This window comes from Heteronotia binoei, chromosome 13, assembly GCF_032191835.1.
Source record: "Heteronotia binoei isolate CCM8104 ecotype False Entrance Well chromosome 13, APGP_CSIRO_Hbin_v1, whole genome shotgun sequence".
Lineage (NCBI taxonomy): Eukaryota > Metazoa > Chordata > Lepidosauria > Squamata > Gekkonidae > Heteronotia > Heteronotia binoei.
The window spans coordinates 69,544,176-69,563,841 of NC_083235.1; the positions used below are offsets into that span (position 1 = coordinate 69,544,176).

Below are 19,666 nucleotides of genomic sequence, written 5' to 3' on the forward strand. Positions count from 1 at the left end.
CTCATTAGACCGATATATAAGAACATAGGTCTCTGCTTGTACTAGTTTTACCTCAGTAATTTCATCCTGATTTCACCTGACCTTTCCCCTCAGTGTCTACTAAAACCTTTCGTTATTTCTGAATTTTGAAGTATCTCAAGTGTCATTTTAAAGGGTTTAAGTTAAAAGACAATCCTATCCCTCCCTCAGGTTACTGAGTGTCAGTAAGCCAAAGTTTCTTTAGGGGAGAAGAAAACATGTTACCAGGGCTGCTCAGTCAGTGAGGGGACAAAGAAACAGAGGGGAAAATCTAGCCTCTGAAGGATGGAAGTGGACAGGGTGCATCATAGTTGGCTTAACTCCCCGCCCCCACCAACACAAAATGTTTATTATAGAAAATTGATATATACAACAAAAAAGGGCAAAATGCTTTATCAGCTTAACTTTGGAGGCTGCTGTTCAAAGGTTCATGTTATGGCACACCATGGTTTCCAATGAAAGCAGGGAAATGAAATCTACTGAACAGAACGAACTAGACGTTCCGTTTGTTATACATTCAAAGACTAATTTGGCAAGGCCTAGATTTTCTGAACCCCATACTCCACCTCCACTAATGCTCCCATACACATATCAAAATTCTACTTACTTCTCTCTTATCTCTCATTGTGGGATACTACTTAAGCCCCTTCAGGGCCAGCTGGACAACATGAAGCAGCAGTGGTTTAACATGCAATACTTGGCTTGATGATGATGATGATATTGGATTTCTATCCCGCCCTCCGCTCTGAAGAGTCTCAGAGCAGCTCACAATCTCCTTTACCTTCCTCCCCCACAACAGACACCCTGTGAGGTGGGTGGGGCTGGAGAGGGCTCTCACAGCAGCTGCCCTTTCAAGGACAACCTCTGCCAGAGCTATGGCTGACCCAAGGCCGTGCCAGCAGGTGCAAGTGGAGGAGTGGGGAATCAAACCCGGTTCTCCCAGATAAGAGTCCACACACTTAACCATTACACCATTCTACAGACTGAACCAAACATTCTACAGACTGAAACATTCTACAGACTGAACCAAAGCAGGCTATGCTACACCAAGGCTGCAATCCTATGCACACTTACCTGAGAGTAAGCTCTAGTAACTAAACAACCAACCATTAGCTGCCTGTTCTTTTTTCCACTTCTGCTGCAGCATCCAGTCTATTGCTCAAGCATGTGCTTGAAACAGAACATGAGATGAACCACTGTTGAGAACCAATGTGCATGTTCTATAACTAGGGCTTAACATCAGCTACAAGCATGCTAGACATTCCTGACCTAATCTCCCAAACATGTTATTTTACAATTCAGACTCATTTATTCAAGAAAAGGAGTTAATTTATATTCTCTCTGCCTCTGCTACAAAACAGTTCTAACAGCCAGCGATAACCTGAGCTTCCAGCTTGGTCTTGGCATCCACACGGTTGCTTTCACAAAGGCGCTCCAGCTCCTCAGCATGTTTTACAGCTTTGCGCAGGCGAGATAACAAGTGGAATCGTTTACGGGGTTCTGTGTTGGCTTCCTCCTTAAGCTGCATAGCATAGCTCCAAGCTCTCTCCGCATCCATAAGAATCAAAAGCAAGTACCTGTAGCATGAGAGAACATTATTTCTCATGTACTGGTTCAAAAAATGTGTTCCAAACATTTATCTATCACTCAAGCAATAAACCCCACTGAACTAGAGAATTGCCAAAATCAGAACAAACGCATGTAGCTACTCATCAGATCCAAATACAGATCAAGCCTAAAGGCCTTACATTAGCAAAACTATTCAAGCCCTGAACAAAATCTAAACAATTTCACACGACAGCAATTTTGCATTGTACTTGATTGCATGCCAAGCGTACTTTAGATCCCAAAAAAGTTTCTGATACTGTGTTAAGGCTGCAGTTTTCCCACTAGAAACTAGGGCTGGATTCAATTAACTACAGTGAGTTTGCAGCGTTTTCTCACTGTAGACTTCTGAACAAATGCTGAGGGTCGGTGGAACCCAAGGATCAGTATTCGAGGCAGCATGAAAGACTGCAGCAAGGCATGATCAGCAGAAATCACACCAGGTTTTACGTATGCTTTTGCCCCATTTGCAGAAAATCTCATGCAAGATGAGAGGGAGGAAATCAATGCTAATTCTTTTCTCGTGGAAGTTCTCATGCGGCATCCCATGCAATCCCATTAGATTCCACGTCTTATAAAGCTGAAGCAGAAGAAGGGGTAAAGGTATCTTGAAGAAGTATCACTAAGTAGAAGGAAGAGCGACTGCAGTCACTGTTCTGCACTGTCACCCACGTTGAATTCGTGGACTCAATATGTGTGGTATAGTGGCATGTGTGGTACCGTGGACCCTGTATGTGTGGTATAGTGGCTAACAGCACTTGCCGAACTAGACATTATGATTTTTCTCCGGGTGAGACTGGGTTTCCTGATCTGTCTTTCCAACCATCAGTCACATGTCATGCTGCAGGAAACTCATTTCCCAACCATATGGGGCCCTGGCGTGGATCGGGACCACGGTGCCTACCCCATTCTTCCAACTGGGAGCCTGATACTGCTTCATAGGGACATTACACGCGCAGCTCCCCACAGGACAAACAGCCCCTCACAGCCATTTCAAGTCAGAAAGGCTAAAGTCCCTTCTCCCCCTGCACCAGGATCCCAACCCAAACTGGGGCCCTGCACATTTGAAAAAATGAGTTCACAGTAGTGTAGAAGAAGAAGATATTGTATTTATATCCCGCCCTCCACTCCGAAGAGTCTCAGAGCGGCTCACAATCTCCTTTACCTTCCTCCCCCACAACAGACACCCTGTGAGGTGGGTGGGGCTGAAGAGGGCTCTCACAGCAGCTGCCCTTTCAAGGACAACCTCTGCCAGAGCTATGGCTGACCCAAGGCCATGCCAGCAGGTGCAAGTGAAGGAGTGGGGAATCAAACCTGGTTCTCCCAGATAAGAGTCCGCACACTTAACCACTACACCAAACTGGCTCTCCAGTGTAACATCTGAAAGTCAGGCAGGAAACCTAGACCCAACCCATGAAAAATCATAATGTTTAATACGGCCCCTAAGGTATTGGAGATGCAGGTTTCACCCCCTGCTCCAGCCCATGGATCTTGCTGAATGACCCTGAGCCACCACACTGTCAGCCTAACCTACCCCACAGGGCTGTTGACCGCATAACAGAGGAATTATGTATGCCTATCCAAGTAACTCCCAGAAGTATGGAAGATGGAATAGGCAGGTTTTTTAAAAAACACAAATTTATTTATTTATTACTTTCCATTTATATCCCGCCCTCTCCGCAAGCGGACTCAGGGCGGCTTACAACATCATAAAATACAATCAATCCAATAAAACATGCAAAACCATAATTTACGTATATCAACTTTAAAACCATTCTATGGCGCTATTTCAGTACAGTATAGGCGGTATCGACTTCTCGTCTGTGATGGCCAGCATTCTGTAAGATGTCCGGTGGCAGCCCTTTCAGTCAAATCGCAAAAGCCTGTTTAAACAATTCGGTCTTACAGGCCCTGCGGAACGCAGACCAATCTTGCAGGGCCCTTATGGCTTCTGGGAGGGTGTTCCAAAGTTCTGGTGCTGCCACCGAAAAAGCCCTGGATCTCGTCACACACAGCCTGGCTTCTTTTGGGCCAGGGGCAGACAGCAGATTTTTTGTCCCTGATCGTAGTGCTCTCTGGGGGATATATGGGGAAAGGCGGTCCCATAGATAGGCAGGTCCCTGACCATAAAGGGCTTTGAAGGTTAATACTAACACTTTGAAGAGAACTTGGAACAAAACAGGCAACCAGTGCAGCTCCCTCAGCACTGGCTGAATGTGCTCCCCAAACAAAAAAACCCCAGACTTTTAAAGAAAAACAAATCTGCAGCAAAGCATTTTTGTAACATTTAGCAGAGCTAGCCCTAGCCATTAGCCTAACAAAACAGGAACATCTACCTCCCCCAGCCATGCATCAGTTTCATGGACCTAGTTAGTACTCCTACTCCGCAGCACAACCTGGAAGGGGAACGGGGGCCTCTGAGTGGTTGAGCGTGCATCTTAGAGCAGCTGCATTAAAAAGCATGCAGCACCATTCCCCTTCCCAACTGCTGGACCTCTTGCTATGGATTTAAGAGTGTACTCTTGGTCTCACTGGTTGTACACATCATACACAGCACAGCTATTAGCGTTCCCTATACCTGTTATCAGATAAAAGCTCTTCCGTTACTTTCTTCCCTGTAAACTTGTGCCTATTTCCCATCTTGAAGTTAAGAGTTTTTCTGAGCCGTCTCAGCCTGCGGGAGCAGTAACCCCTGGTGAAAACAAAAATCATAAAGAGTAGCAGCTCGTACAAAGAATACAAATTCTTTCAATGTCAGACCTGAACAAAAAAGGTTTAGTTCCGGGCATAATACATCTACAGTTTGTAAAATAACGTGGGTTGTAACACAGAGGCAAGGTAGTGGCAAACCACCTCTGAGCATCACTTGACTTGAAAATCCCACGTGGTCACCATAAGTCAGCTATGACTTGACCACACTTTTCACCACCACCATAAAGCAATTTAAGAATCTGAAAATTCCATTAAGAAGGAAGAAGAAGAAGAAGAAGAAGAAGAAGAAGAAGAAGAAGATGATGATGATGATGATGATATTGGATTTATATCCCGCCCTCCACTCCAAAGAGTCTCAGAATGGCTCACAATCTCCTTTCCCTTCCTCCCCCACAACAGACACCCTGTGAGGTAGATGAAGATATTGGATTTATATCCCGCCCTCCACTCCGAAGAGTCTCAGAGTGGCTCACAATCTCCTTTCCCTTCCTCCCCCACAACAGACACCCTGTGAGGTAGATGAAGAAATTGGATTTATATCCCGCCCTCCACTCCGAAGAGTCTCAGAATGGCTCACAATCTCCTTTCCCTTCCTCCCCCACAACAGACACCCTGTGAGGTAGATGAAGATATTGGATTTATATCCCGCCCTCCACTCCGAAGAGTCTCAGAGTGGCTCACAATCTCCTTTCCCTTCCTCCCCCACAACAGACACCCTGTGAGGTAGATGAAGAAATTGGATTTATATCCCGCCCTCCACTCCGAAAAGTCTCAGAGTGGCTCACAATCTCCTTTCCATTCCTCCCCCACAGCAGACACCCTGTGAGGTGGGTGGGGCTGGAGAGGGCTCTCACAGCAGCTGCCCTTTCAAGGACAGAGCCTCAGAGCGGCCTACAATCTCCTTTACCTTCCTCCCCCACAACAGACACCCTGTGAGGTGGGTGGGGCTGGAGAGGGCTCTCACAGCAGCTGCCCTTTCAAGGACAACCTCTGCCAGAGCTATGGCTGACCCAAGGCCATTCCAGCAGGTGCAAGTGGAGGAGTGGGGAATCAAACCCGGTTCTCCCAGATAAGAGTCCACACACTTAACCACTACACCAAACTGGTTGAGATGTGCTCAAAGACAATGAGGCAAACACTCTCCCACAAAAAAAAAAATTACACAACTTCCTTATACTTGAATGTAACAGCCATCACAGATGCAGACGTTTCCTGCACAACTGCTTAAAGAATTGGCAACCGTTACAGTCTAGCAATTAGCTTGTATACACTGACCACAGCATACTAACCTGTATCGTTGAAAATCACCATGCCGCAACCCATGCTGCTGCTGTGATTCTTTAACAATCTGAAGTACTGAATAACTGGTTAGGGAAACTTGATACATTTCATTCAAGAAAAGTTATAAATATGTTAAAGATACGTGCATGGATTTGCTCAATACATCAATGAACTTGTCATGCTGAGAAAAAGGAGTTTACCAAAGCCACCTGTAAGTGGCTAAGCAAAAGCTGGTTAGGTGACAGGCATTTCCCCTTTACTCAGACCAATTCACACCTTTAAAGTCTGACAAGTGTTTGTAGCATGTTTGGCCTTGGGATAAAAAAAAAAAAGAACAAGCTTTGGATGAACAGAAACAAATAAAACTTGAGGTAATTTTTTAAACTATGGCTATTTATCTCTTTACTCTGAATATTTAAACAGAAATGTGTGGTAAACCAATACAACCGTGTACACTAATTTTACTTATTTCTTTAAAATGGTTATTTTCAAACTGTGCCCTGGGGAATCACCCAAAGGTACCCTGGAATAAAATTTTCTCAACAGGATGCGCAATAACGGTGGACCAACTTCCTTAAGTGCCACTTGATCTTCCCTTCCAGTGTGCAACCCCCCAAAAAATACTGGTTGTGTTCTTGGTCAGTTCACAATGATTAGGGCTAACAGGCTTGAACAACTGCCCAATGTGCTCTAAATATACAGTTTAAACCAGTTTAAACATATCAAACATATGTTCCGGGAGCCGAATCAGGCCCCTGAAGGGCTCTTATCAGGCCCCTGAACAACTGGCTTTCATCTGTTTCCTTCTCTCTCTCTTTCTTCCTTCTGCACAACAGCTTGTTTTGCCAAGCTTGCTCAATTGCACAAGAACTACAGAGCAAAACCTCTATTCTCCCCATTGGCTGAGGCTCCTCCCTGGAGGAGGAAGGAGAAAACAGAGAGCTTACTTCGCCAGGCTTTCTCAATCACTCAGCAAAGCTACCGAGCCAAGCCCCTCTTCCTTCTATTGGCTGAGGCTCCGCCCCCTCCTGGTCTCCTGGGGAAGGAAAGAAAGAGCCAGAGCTTCTTTTGCCCAGTTCCCTGGATTCCATGGGAGAGATCCAAAGAAAGCACCTTTAAGACCAATGAGTGCGACTATCTTAAGCATGTTTTATTTTAAGTTTTGGGTTTTTCTAAATCTTCAATTGTGTTTGTATATGTCCTTTATAAAATTTATAACTCTGCTACCTGGCATTACATTTTATGACACAAATGGCCCGGCCTGACAAGGTCTCATTTATGTCAGATCCGTCCCTCATAACAAATGAGTTTGACGGCTCTGGTTTAAACCAAGCCTTGGCAAATCCCAAATGGCAGGCCGTCATGAAACACCACTGTAGCGCTCAGCAATGATTTTATTGTAGCGTCTTGCAACGAGAAGTACAAAGTTCATTTATCATTCACATCAGAGTATTTTCTGTTGCATAGCAAAAATACCCAAAAACATCTACATGAAGCTCTGGCACTGCAAACATCACCCCATTCAGAGGTGGTGAATTATTTTCTTAATTAGCTGCTTTTGATACTGGCTCCGATAATGGAATTGTCAGGAAAAGGGGAGAAAGGCTAGGGCGAGGGGTTAGCTTTTTGTTGTAGCGATGACAACCAGGGCCATCCCTGTATTTATTTATATATAGCATTTCTGTCATAGCTTTAATAAAACTAATGAGGACCTCTGAAGAGGTTAGGGTTAGGTTTTGTGGCAGCAATCATCAGAAAATATGGCGATTAACGTACTAATGAAGACTGAAAAATGAGCCTGGCTCCTAATATTTTTGGCTGGCTCCTAGAGCCGAAGAAATTTGTAAAGGCATGGTCTAAGTCACGATCCAGAATCTTACAAATTGTATAAGCATTACATGGCAAATGAGTTCATGCGGTAAGGATTCCCTGAAGGAAGAAATTTGAAAAATACTAATATGCTCTGAAGCATGTCTGCTAGAAATTACTGATACAACATTGATGAAGAAAGGCCCAAGAGGCTGCGACTTTCAGTTTAGAGAAAAGATGACTGGAGAGCATGATAAATTAGACCCAAAGTGCAAAAACTGTATAGAAAGAACGTTTCCTCCCACAAGCTCTGAGTCACCCAGTAAAGATGATGAGCAACAAACTCGAGACAAAAAAAGAAATACCTCTGCACTCAATGAGTTATTCCATTCTGAAATTCACTGCCACTGGATGCAGTGAAGGCGACATCATAGACAACTTTAAAAGGCTCATCAATAGTTGCTAGCCATGGTATCTAAAGGGAATTTTCCACATCCAGAGACTGTAAATCTCTGAACACCAGAACTAGGAAGCAGCAATGGGGAAGGTCTAGGCCTCTACATCCTGTCTGTTGATCCCCCACAGCAACAGTGTGAAATAAACCACTGATCTGGTCCAGTCATATCCCTCTTATGCTCATATATGCACACTATGAAATGTTTGCAGCTAAGATATTGTTTACTGAGCACATCCAAATCCATCTGTGGGAAACCTTCACTGAAATCCTCTATTCAAATGTAGTTTTTTTAAAAAAATCTCTTCAGAGAGCCCAAAAACTGATTGGAAGGTTCTGTAAATTTTAAATTGGATACACTCAACTCTACAAATGTGTTAAATCAAAAGTAACTTATTAAGCATTAATCAAAATAGTTAACATGTGGCAAACAAAAACCTTATTTTACGCGGGTAAAAAAAGGAAATAATGTAAAATGTTTACAATAGGATAATACCCTCTGGAAGAAAAAGAGGCATTTCATTCTCATTTACAATGCTTTTAAAAGCTGTAGATTTAATACCAGTGTCTACAATACCAGCACAAATCATTGAGTCAGAGTGTGTGTGTGTGTGTGTACACACACACACACACTGTACTTGTGGAAACTAATTATTATTCATTAGTTATTCACTAGTTTTTGACAGATACTTGCATACCCTTACACATTACCCCAATGTGCATTACTTTACAATTATGCTGAATGGCGTTTGCCATTTTGTTGCTCAATCAACAGCTTGGTAAGAAAGTAGAACAAAATAGGAGTCGATTGCGCCTTTAAGACCAACTTAGTCTTATTCAGAACGTAAGCTTTCATGTGCTCTCTAAGCACACTTCATCAGACAAGAGAGTTTTTCAATCATCTTCAATAGTTTGGAATTAACAGCAAACCCGACTTAGACTATCATGCTTGTTAGTCCATATTATACATTAAAAATAGAATAGATTCCAATAGAGATTGTCCAATTTGTGAAAATTACTTACTTGTGTATTTTCATTTCTTCATTTTAACTACCTTTTTAACAGTACAGAATTTCCCATAATAAATCTCTAATACACACTACTGAATTACATAGTACCAAACACTAAATTCAAAAGTTGCAAAAAAGTGTTTACTATCTCTACAGTTAATGGTTTGCAATATTTAATGGCAGTTTTCGGGAACTACCATGCCTTATTTTATGGGATATTAATGTTAAATCTTCTGGCCACATCCAGGGCAAGAGAAATTTAATATCCCTAGCACTACATTGAACACTTAGCAGTAACAGTTCAGAATTTGATATCCATTCTCCCATTCCTATATTGCAAGGGTGGAGAAACTCCATCCCGAGGCCATATACGGCTCTCAAGGTCACTTGGTGTGGCCCTCGGGGATTGCTAGGCCGAACCGAGCCATGTAGCAGCCTTTCTGGGGCCTGGCTGTCCAGCAAGGATCATGGAGCCCAGCCATGCTGTGCAGCAGTCTCCCCGGGGCCAGGCAGGGATCACAGGGCCCAGCTGCACTGTACAGCAGCCTCCCTGGGGCCTGGATGGCTGGCAAGAATCGCTGTAGGGCCTGGAATAGTTACTGTAACAGTTCAGTTTGCACTTGATTATCCCAGAGGGTGTGGCCTAATATGCTAATGAGTGTGTGACCTAATATGCTTATATTAGGGGATGTGGTCTAATATGCTACTGAGTTCCTGCTGGGTTTTCTACAAAAAAGCCCTGGACCTATGCATTTGCCTAGCGTGGCAGGCCGTGTGCGTGCCAGATTAGGCTCTCCCCACATGACTTCAAATAGAAATACAATTATTTGCATTAATTTTGCTGTTCTGAATCATTCTCCCTCAGTGGAGCACTGTTTTTTAAGTTGATAATTTTTTTATGGCCCGCCAATGATGTTATAAATATCCATATGGCCCTTGGCAGAAAAAAGGTTCCCCACCCCTACTATATTGGATCAAAGTCTGTACTCAGTACACAACCTGGCCATACCTTTAAGCTCTGTACAGTCTATGCTACTACCCTAAACATATCCCATCCTGCACTCCTTCCTCAGCTTACCAAAGTATTCTTCTCTTTAAACACCTCCCTCTGGACCCACCACTATACATCAGGAATGCCTTTTCAGAACTCATGTGCCATATTGTCTTTACTGTCAAAATCCTCCCTCAAATCCCCTTTTGTCACTCTGAAGCAACAAGTAGTCTAATGGCACCAAACAGTGATCATCAAGAGACCCACAGCCATTCACACACTAGGGATGTATTTTTCATATCAAAGCATCAATTTTTTATTCATTTATGTGTTTCGCAAAACATGTTCCAGAAGGTCAAGTCCACTGACCCACACTCAAAACATCCACTATTTAAGGACCACAGGTGCTGGTCCAAAAAGCCATAATCACATCTACAAGCAAAAAACTCATCCCCTGATCTCAATTTTCCTGTGAACTGCATACGTATTTCACATAATGTGCTAATTATTTCATGCACAGACATGCTTGCATGATTTTCCCAGGTGAACTTACCTTGGGCTAATTTCACAAAACAGATCTCAAAAACATTGTTTCCAGCAATGGGCTTGGGAAGGGCCTTTTCTTAAACATGCCATACGCTGCTGGACCCTAAACCTGAGTGATGGGTTTCTTTCCTGTAAAATTTCATGCTGGGGAAAAAAAAAATTAAACTAACGCTACATCAGCAAAGCCAAATCATGCTACATTTCTCAGATGTGCGCGCTTGAGTCTGCACGCACCAAGTGTGCCATCCTGAATCCAACGCTCCAAAAATTCCCCTCGAAAGAGGCCGATGCCCTCCTCCCACCAGCCACAGCCGAAGAGGAATAACTGCAGAGAGGTTTGTGGGGAGAGAAGTCATTCAAGGCTTGTTCATACCCGAGACTGGACGAAGCAGACAAGAGGGCTTAACTGCAGCCTGGTGGAACCTAAAGTGACACGTCCCTATTGACAGACCCGCCCCATCACTCCGTGAGGATACTCTCCAGGCCCAGGCTATCACCGAGGCCATCCGCCTTCGGCTTCTCATTCTCCTTGTTCTCCTCCGGGCCGGCCGCGGCGCCCGGGGCCCCGCAACTACCTCCTCCGCGGGCGCCGCCACCAGCAGCCACCTGCCGCTCCGCCGCCATTTTGCGCCTCTTCCGCTTGAGGCGCAAAGCATCATGGGGCGGGGCGGAGGCGGAGCTGGGAGTGCCACGCGCAGAAGACATGGCCGCGGAGGATGACGGTCTAGAGGAGGTCGGGCGGGGGCGGACGCCGGACTTTTGAAAGAGCGGAGCTGTCAGTCAGTTTATTCCCCGCCCCCTGCAGTGACGTGTTTCTGAGACCAGCCAGGCTTGCTAGAGAGGAGGGCGTGGGAACTGCGCTGTTGCAATCGAATTAGCCTAGGGCTGCCAAGCCCAATTCAAGAAATATCTGGGGACTTTGGGGGTGGAGCCAGGAGACTTTGGGGGTGGAGCCAGGAGATATTCGGGGTGGAGCCAAGATCAAGGCTGTGACAAGCATAATTGAACTCCAAAGGGAGTTCTGGCCCTCATATTTAAAGGGACGGCACATCTTTTCAATGCCTTCCTTCCATAGGAAATAATGAAGGATAGGGGCACCTTCTTTTGGGGCTCATAGAATTGGACCCCCTGGTCCAATCTATCTGAAACTTGGGGGGTATTTTGGGAAGAGGCACTACATGCTATACTGAAAATTTGGTGCCTCTACCCAAAAAAAACAGCCCCCCCCCAGAGCCCCAGATACCTGCGGATCAATTCTCCGTTATTTTCTATGGGAATAAATCTCCATAGGGAATAATAGAGTTCCCAGCAGACATTTCCCTCCCCTCCCCCCGCTTTCTGACGACCCTGAAGCGGGGGGGGGGGGGAAGGGCCTCCAAACTGGGGGATCCCCTGCCACCACCTGGGAATTGGCAACCCTAAATTAGCCTCCATGCGGTTTACTTCTGAGTTAATGAACGTTTGCAGCAGTAGCCTTTTTAGATGTGGCGTCAGGGCTTTTTGTTTTTTTGTAGAAAAAGCCGAGCAGGAGCTTATTTGCATGTTAGGCCACACCCTCTGATGCCAGGCCAGCCGGAACTGCTTCCCTATAGGTTCCTGCTCAAAAAAGCTATAGTGTTATAATAATTAGCCTTCTCTTGATGAAAAGTGTCTAAACACTTTGCCGCCATGGCTATATTTTTATTTAACTGTAAAGCATTTTAGCAATGCATTACCTGGAAGGTGGGTTAGACTGAGGGAGTGTGACTGGCCAAAGGCCACCCAGGAAGCTTGAAAGTCCAATTCAAGAAATATTTGGGGACTTTGGGGGTGGAGCCAGGGGACTTTGGGGGTGGAGCCAGGAGAAAGCATCATTGAACTGTGACAAGCATAACTGAACTCCAAAGGGAGTTCTGGCCATCACATTGAAAGGGACTGCACACCTTTGAAATGCCTTCCCTCCATTGGAAATAGTGAAGGATAGGAGCACCCTCTTTTGGGGCTCATAGAATTGGACCCCCTGGTGCCAGTGCCCCTCAATGTCCCTACATGCTTACATCACTCCCTGTTTACATAGGCACATTGCAACGCTCCTCCCCTCTCCTGGAATGTCCCTCCCTGTCCCCTGCCGGTGCAACAATCAGACCTGGCAACCCTACAATATCACAAATATCTCAGATATTTTTGTGCTGTGATGCTTATCTACCAAGATCTTTGGCATACTTAATGTATGGATCCAAGCATGCAGAAAGGCCTCTGGTTTAGCTCTGTCCATAGTTGGTTGAAGCATGCATGGATCCAAGCATGCAGAAAGGCCTCTGGTTTAGCTCTGTCCATAGTTGGTTGAATTACTGCCTAATTTTCTGAGCAAAAATTCTTATATTTTGCCAAACCACTGAAGAATGGGGTGGGAAGAATTCCACTTTTTAGACAGCTCTAGACATCTTCTGATAGGGTTCTCAGACTCCCACTGGGGGTGGGTTTTCCACTGGTTTTGCCCCCCCCCCCCAACCTGCTGGCACAGAGCTGGCCAGCGGGGGGATCCCCACCCTCAAAGGGCTCTGTTGGCACCCAACATGCCAAGTGTGATGATGTCACCTGGAAATGATGTCATCAGGCAAGGCATGTAATGGCACCACAGAGTTTTAACCCAAACGCTAGAGTGTCCCCCGCACAACATGCCCAGCACGATGATGTCACTTCCAGGTGACGTCATTGCACTGCACATACAAAACATGTGCAAGATCTATCCCCAGCTGACAGCCAGATAGGAGCCGGAAATTCTAGAAGTAAATAAGAAACATGAAGAGCTGATGGTTTAGGTATCATCCCATTGACGTGAAAATGTAGGCTGGAACTAAAAGAAAGATCTTAAGGTACACCCAATCTGTTCCAATAGATGACACCCAAGATTGGATCCAATTTCACATTCAAAATCCACCTTGTTTTCCTGTCAGGGCATCCATACCTCTTGCACTCTCCTGACAGGCTTTAGCTTTATTTAGCTTTAACAGCTTTAGCTTTCTCCTCATGGCTGAATCCCTATTCTGAGTGTGGAGAAATGCCAAGTCTTCTGGTAGGGTGGCAATGAGCAGGGCTTCGCTGTGGAGACATTGGGGCGGAGCCAAGAGCAAGGGTGTGACAAGCATAATTGAATTTCAAGGGAGTTCTGGCCATCACATTTAAAGGGACTGCACACCTTTTTAAATGCCTTCCTTCCATAGGAAATAATGAAGGATGGGGCACCTTCTTTTGGGGCTTATAGAATTAGACCCCCTAGTCCAATCTTTTTGAAACTTGGGAGGTATTTTGGGGAGAGGCACTAGATGCTATACTGAAAATTTGGTGCCTCTATCTCAAAAAACAGCCCCCCCCCCGAGCCTAGGGTTGCCAAGTCCCATTTTTAAAATATCTGGGGACTTTGGGGGTGGAGCCAGGAGACTTTGGGGGTGGAGCCAGGAGACACTGGGGTGGAGGTAGGGGGAGAGGGGAAACGGCGCCGGGGAGCGTTGCTGCACTGCCGTGGCTGCTCCTCCGAGATGGGCTCAGGCTGGGCCCATCTCGGAGGAGCAGGTGCCGGGGGGGGGGGGCACCGCGGTGGAATGGGAGGGGGTGGAGGCGGGCCAGGAGCGTGGTGACCCGCGAGTCCGGGTCCTAGGGCCCGGATTTGCGGCTCACCATGCTCCTGGCCTGCCTCCACCCTCCCCTTCTCTAGTTTGGCTGCTCCTCCGAGATGGGCTCAGGCTGGGCCCATCTCGGAGGAGCAGCTGCTGGGGGGGGGGGGTGCGGCGTGGCAGCGTCGCGCGCTCCACCTCTGGGTTGGAATGGGGGGGTGGAGGCGGGCCAGGAGCGTGGCGAGCCACGAGTCCGGGTCCTAGAAGGGCCCGGATTTGCGGCTCACCATGCTCCTGGCCCGCCTCCACCCTCCCCTTCTCTGGTTTGGCTGCTCCTCCGAGATGGGCTCAGCCTGGGCCCATCTCGGAGGAGCAGCTGCGGGGAGGGAGGAGGTGGCAGCAGCGCAGCAGTGTCGCCCGCTCTGGGATGGGGTGCCCGCCGTTTCCCCCTCCCCCCACTTCCGTTTTTTGGGGGAGTGGGGGAAGAGGGTGGAAATCCTGGCATCCCCCGCCAGAGCGGGAGGGTTGGGAAGGCTACCAGAGCCCCCAATACCCGCGGATCAATTCCCCATAATTCCCTATGGGAATTGTTCGTGGAGGTGCATGATGGCTCTGGGGGCGGGGCTTCCCCCGCTGGCCAACTGGCTGGGGGAGGGGGGAAGCCTGTAAAACCGGGGGATCCCCCTCTGGGACATGGGGATTGGGAAGCCTAAGGCCAGAGCAGGCATGTTCTGCCACACTGGGGAACACCAAACTTGCTGAATTTCTTTGTCTCTTGTTGCTATTAAAGTTGTAAAAGCCTTATCAGTAGCTACTTTGTGAGCTACTGGCATTAAAGTTGTGAGTGCCTACGTAAATTAGTTTGCTCTGGCTAAGGTTGGGAGCTTAGACAAAAATGTGTGAGCCAGAGGCTAAAAAACTATGAACTAGCTCACACTAACTCAAGCTTAGAAGAAACGCTTGTTGTAAGCCCCTATAGAGCTGTCTTTTTTTTTTTTTTTTGCTGCCTTCTGGGAGGACCTACTGTTTCTGCATGTACACAGAGAGCCCCATAGCTTCTGCCTAGAAGGTCCTGCTCTGTTGGTGAGGAGAGAGATAAAGGTCTCACCTAGGCTGGCATTTATATCAAGTCTGGCCAATCCAGAGGCTTCAAATTTCTGGCCAATTGCAGAATAGCTCCCTAGAGAGGACAGGAAGTCTTTGAGAGGACTGTCCCAGAATGCTGCAGGAGAGTGGGCCAGTTCCTGGGTGGGAACTGCCGTTTATATTAGTGTTTTTGGGCAGGGCAGGGAAGTTCAAAGGAGTGATTGGTGCTTGTAGGAGGCACAGCTCTGTTTCTAGGCCAGTATCCATGGCCAAGTTGGAAATTGTTGTCCAGCTTAAACCATCTAGTTAGGGCATGAATTTAAACAGGGAGGGAGATGGAGCACTTTTGCCAACCTTGATTTAATTCTCCCGTTCACTTATACGTTGCCTGTATATAGTTACAATCTTTAAATGAATCTTTTGAATGTTAAGAGATTGATTTTCTCTGTACCACATAGTTCCCCAGCCGCTTGGAGATGCTCGGAGAGGGTCAGGAAATCTCTAGGGTGGAGATAGGTGGCGTGATGGCTGGTTGCCAACTCTCCAGGGGAGCCCCAAAGATCCCTAGGAAGCCCCTGAGGGGAGTTCTTAGTTGCCCAGGAGGGAAGTTAGGACCAAGGGGGCCGGCGCAGCGGCACGCCGAAGCAGCCTGTCACTAATAACACCGGTCAAGATGCAGGACAGGAACCTGGAAGTGACCGACAGGCTGCTTCAGCGTGCCGCTGCGCCGGCCCCCTGGGCCCCACAATGATGGGACCGATGCCACAGGGACGGGCTCGAAACACTCTATAACCCCTCAAAAGAACAGCAGTCTAGCTCGCTTCCCCCGAGCCCTGCCGCCATAAGCCTCAAGGGGGCTCATTTTGCGGCATCTCCCGGCGGGAGGGTGGCACCCGCACGGGACACATATCAAATGAAAGAGGGGGCGCAGGGCTATCAGAAACAGCCGGCGGAGGGAGTCGGGAGACCACTCCACTGGGGGATCCACACCCCGAAAGTGATGAAGGTGGCGCAGATAGAGCCAACAGAGCCAACAGGACAAAATAAATAGGCTGCATTATGCAGCACAGTTGAGAAAGTGCCTTATCCCATATACTGATGAAGTAAATACAGGATCTGAGAACAAAATTGCACTAGAAGACACAAACGCAAAGCTCCCTTACACTGAATCAGTGCTTGGGTCCACCAAAGTCAGTATTGTCACATAAGAGAAGCCCTGTTGGATCAGGCCAGTGGCCCCTCCAGTCCAACACTCTGCGTCACATAATAACATAAGAGAAGCCCTGTTGGATCAGGCCAGTGGCCCATCCAGTCCAACACTCTGCATCACATAACAACATAAGAGAAGCCCTGTTGGATCAGGCCAGTGGCCCATCCAGTCCAACACTCTGCATCACATAACAACATAAGAGAAGCCCTGTTGGATCAGGCCAGTGGCCCATCCAGTCCAACACTCTGCGTCACATAACAACATAAGAGAAGCCCTGTTGGATCAGGCCAGTGGCCCATCCAGTCCAACACTCTGCGTCACATAAGAACATAAGAGAAGCCCTGTTGGATCAGGCCAGTGGCCCATCCAGTCCAACACTCTGCGTCACATAAGAACATAAGAGAAGCCCTGTTGGATCAGGCCAGTGGCCCATCCAGTCCAACACTCTGCATCACATAAGAACATAAGAGAAGCCCTGTTGGATCAGGCCAGTGGCCCATCCAGTCCAACACTCTGCGTCACATAAGAACATAAGAGAAGCCCTGTTGGATCAGGCCAGTGGCCCATCCAGTCCAACACTCTGCATCACATAACAACATAAGGAGGGAGGGAGGGAAGGAAGGAAGGAAGGGAGAAAGGGAGGAAGGGAAGAAGGGAAGAAAGGAAGAAGGGAGGGAGGGAAGGAAGGAAGGAAGGAAGGGAGGGAGGGAAGGGAGGGAGGAAGGAAGGAAGGAAGGGAGGGAGGGAAGGAAGGAAGGAAGGAAGGAAGGAAGGAAGGAAGGAAGGAAGGAAGGAAGGAAGGAAGGAAGGAAGGAAGGAAGGAAGGAAGGAAGGAAGGAGGGAAGGAAGGGGGAGGGAGGGAGGGAAGGAAGGAAGGAAGGGGGAGGGAGGGAGGGAAGGAAGGAAGGAAGGAAGGGGGAGGGAGGGAAGGAAGGAAGGAAGAAAGGAAGGGAGGAGGGAGGGAAGGAAGGAAGGCAAGGGAGGGAGGGAAGGAAGGAAGAAAGGAAGGGAGGGAGGAGGGAGGGAAGGAAGGAAGGGAAGGGAGTGAGGGAAGGAAGGAAGGAAGAAAGGAAGAAAGGGAGGAGGGAGGGAGGGAAGGAAGGAAGGAAGGGAAGGGAGTGAGGGAAGGAAGGAAGGAAGGAAGGAAGAAAGGAAGGAAGGAAGGGAGGAGGGAGGGAAGAAAGGAAGGCCGCCCCCCGCCCCCCCCCGCTTTCGGCCCCCTTACCTTAATCCAGGGCGGCGGATCCAGCGGCGGCGGCGGCGGGGGAGTCCTCCGGCGGCGGACTCGCGGCGAGGGAGGGAGGGAGCTGCCGGGGCTGGCCTCTGGAGGCCTCCAGGGACCAGCGCCGGGCCTCTCCGATACCGGCGCTGGCCTCTGGAGGCCTCCAGGGACCAGCGCCGGCTGCTCCGCGGCTTCCCCGCGGCCTCCGCTGGTCCCTGGAGGCCCTCCAGAGACTCTGGAGGGCCTCCAGGGACCAGCGGAGGCCGCGGGGAAGCCTTCGCTGGCCGGCGCTGGTCCCCGAAGGCCTTCCAGAGGCTCTGGAAGGCCTTCCGGGACCAGCGCCGGGTGCCCCGCGGCTTCCCCGCGGCCTCCGCTGGTCCCTGGAGGCCCTCCAGAGACTCTGGAGGGCCTCCAGGGACCAGCGGAGGCCGCGGGGAAGCCTTCGCTGGCCGGCGCTGGTCCCGGAAGGCCTTCCAGAGCCTCTGGAAGGCCTTCCGGGACCAGCGCCGGGTGCCCCGCGGCTTCCCCGCGGCCTCCGCTGGTCCCTGGAGGCCCTCCAGAGACTCTGGAGGGCCTCCAGGGACCAGCGGAGGCCGCGGGGAAGCCTTCGCTGGCCGGCGCTGGTCCCGGAAGGCCTTCCAGAGGCTCTGGAAGGCCTTCCGGGACCAGCGCCGGGTGCCCCGCGGCTTCCCCGCGGCCTCCGCTGGTCCCTGGAGGCCCTCCAGAGACTCTGGAGGGCCTCCAGGGACCAGCGGAGGCCGCGGGGAAGCCTTCGCTGGCCGGCGCTGGTCCCCGAAGGCCTTCCAGAGCCTCTGGAAGGCCTTCCGGGACCAGCGCCGGGTGCCCCGCGGCCTCCCCGCGGCCTCCGCTGGTCCCTGGAGGCCCTCCAGAGACTCTGGAGGGCCTCCAGGGACCAGCGGAGGCCGCGGGGGAAGCCTTCGCTGGCCGGCGCTGGTCCCCGAAGGCCTTCCAGAGGCTCTGGAAGGCCTTCCGGGACCAGCGCCGGGTGCCCCGCGGCTTCCCCGCGGCCTCCGCTGGTCCCTGGAGGCCCTCCAGAGACTCTGGAGGGCCTCCAGGGACCAGCGGAGGCCGCGGGGAAGCCTTCGCTGGCCGGCGCTGGTCCCGGAAGGCCTTCTAGAGCCTCTGGAAGGCCTTCCGGGACCAGCGCCGGGTGCCCCGCGGCCTCCCCCGCGGCCTCCGCTGGTCCCTGGAGGCCCTCCAGAGACTCTGGAGGGCCTCCAGGGACCAGCGGAGGCCGCGGGGAAGCCTTCGCTGGCCGGCGCTGGTCCCCGAAGGCCTTCCAGAGCCTCTGGAAGGCCTTCCGGGACCAGCGCCGGGTGCCCCGCGGCCTCCCCGCGGCCTCCGCTGGTCCCTGGAGGCCCTCCAGAGACTCTGGAGGGCCTCCAGGGACCAGCGGAGGCCGCGGGGAAGCCTTCGCTGGCCGGCGCTGGTCCCGGAAGGCCTTCCAGAGGCTCTGGAAGGCCTTCCGGGACCAGCGCCGGGTGCCCCGCGGCCTCCCCGCGGCCTCCGCTGGTCCCTGGAGGCCCTCCAGAGACTCTGGAGGGCCTCCAGGGACCAGCGGAGGCCGCGGGGAAGCCTTCGCTGGCCGGCGCTGGTCCCCGAAGGCCTTCCAGAGGCTCTGGAAGGCCTTCCGGGACCAGCGCCGGGTGCCCCGCGGCTTCCCCGCGGCCTCCGCTGGTCCCTGGAGGCCCTCCAGAGACTCTGGAGGGCCTCCAGGGACCAGCGGAGGCCGCGGGGAAGCCTTCGCTGGCCGGCACTGGTCCCCGAAGGCCTTCCAGAGGCTCTGGAAGGCCTTCCGGGACCAGCGCCGGGTGCCCCGCGGCCTCTCCGCGGCCTCCGCTGGTCGCTGGAGGCCCTCCAGAGTCTCTGGAGGGCTTCCAGCGACCAGCGGAGGCCACGGAGAGGCCTCCACCACTGCCGCCGGGCCCCCGCGCGCGGGCGGGGAAGGCGGGGAGTGAGGGTGGGAGCGTCCCTGCGCGTGCGCAGGGGCCCTGCGCAGGCGCAGGGACGCTCCCTCCCTCACTCCCCGCCTTCCCCGCCCGCGCCCGCGGCCCACCGGCTCCTGGGCTGCCTAAACCGGGACCTTTAATGGTCCCGGTATAGGCAGC

At 50.5% G+C, this 19,666-nt stretch overlaps 1 protein-coding gene across 1 annotated transcript in view; it reads right to left on the reverse strand.

The window, feature by feature from the left end:
• SRP68 (signal recognition particle 68) overlaps positions 1 to 11,152 on the reverse strand; it is a 32,495-nt gene extending 21,343 nt beyond the window's left edge. Inside the window, exons 1-4 of the mRNA XM_060252149.1 lie at positions 10,903 to 11,152; positions 5,625 to 5,691; positions 4,202 to 4,315; positions 1,400 to 1,595 (exon numbers count right to left, since the gene is read on the reverse strand). Coding sequence (XP_060108132.1) covers positions 1,400 to 1,595; positions 4,202 to 4,315; positions 5,625 to 5,691; positions 10,903 to 11,131 — 606 coding nt within the window. The 5' untranslated portion in view covers positions 11,132 to 11,152. The remainder of the gene's footprint in view (positions 1 to 1,399; positions 1,596 to 4,201; positions 4,316 to 5,624; positions 5,692 to 10,902) is intronic.
• Positions 11,153 to 19,666: the final 8,514 nt, after the last annotated feature.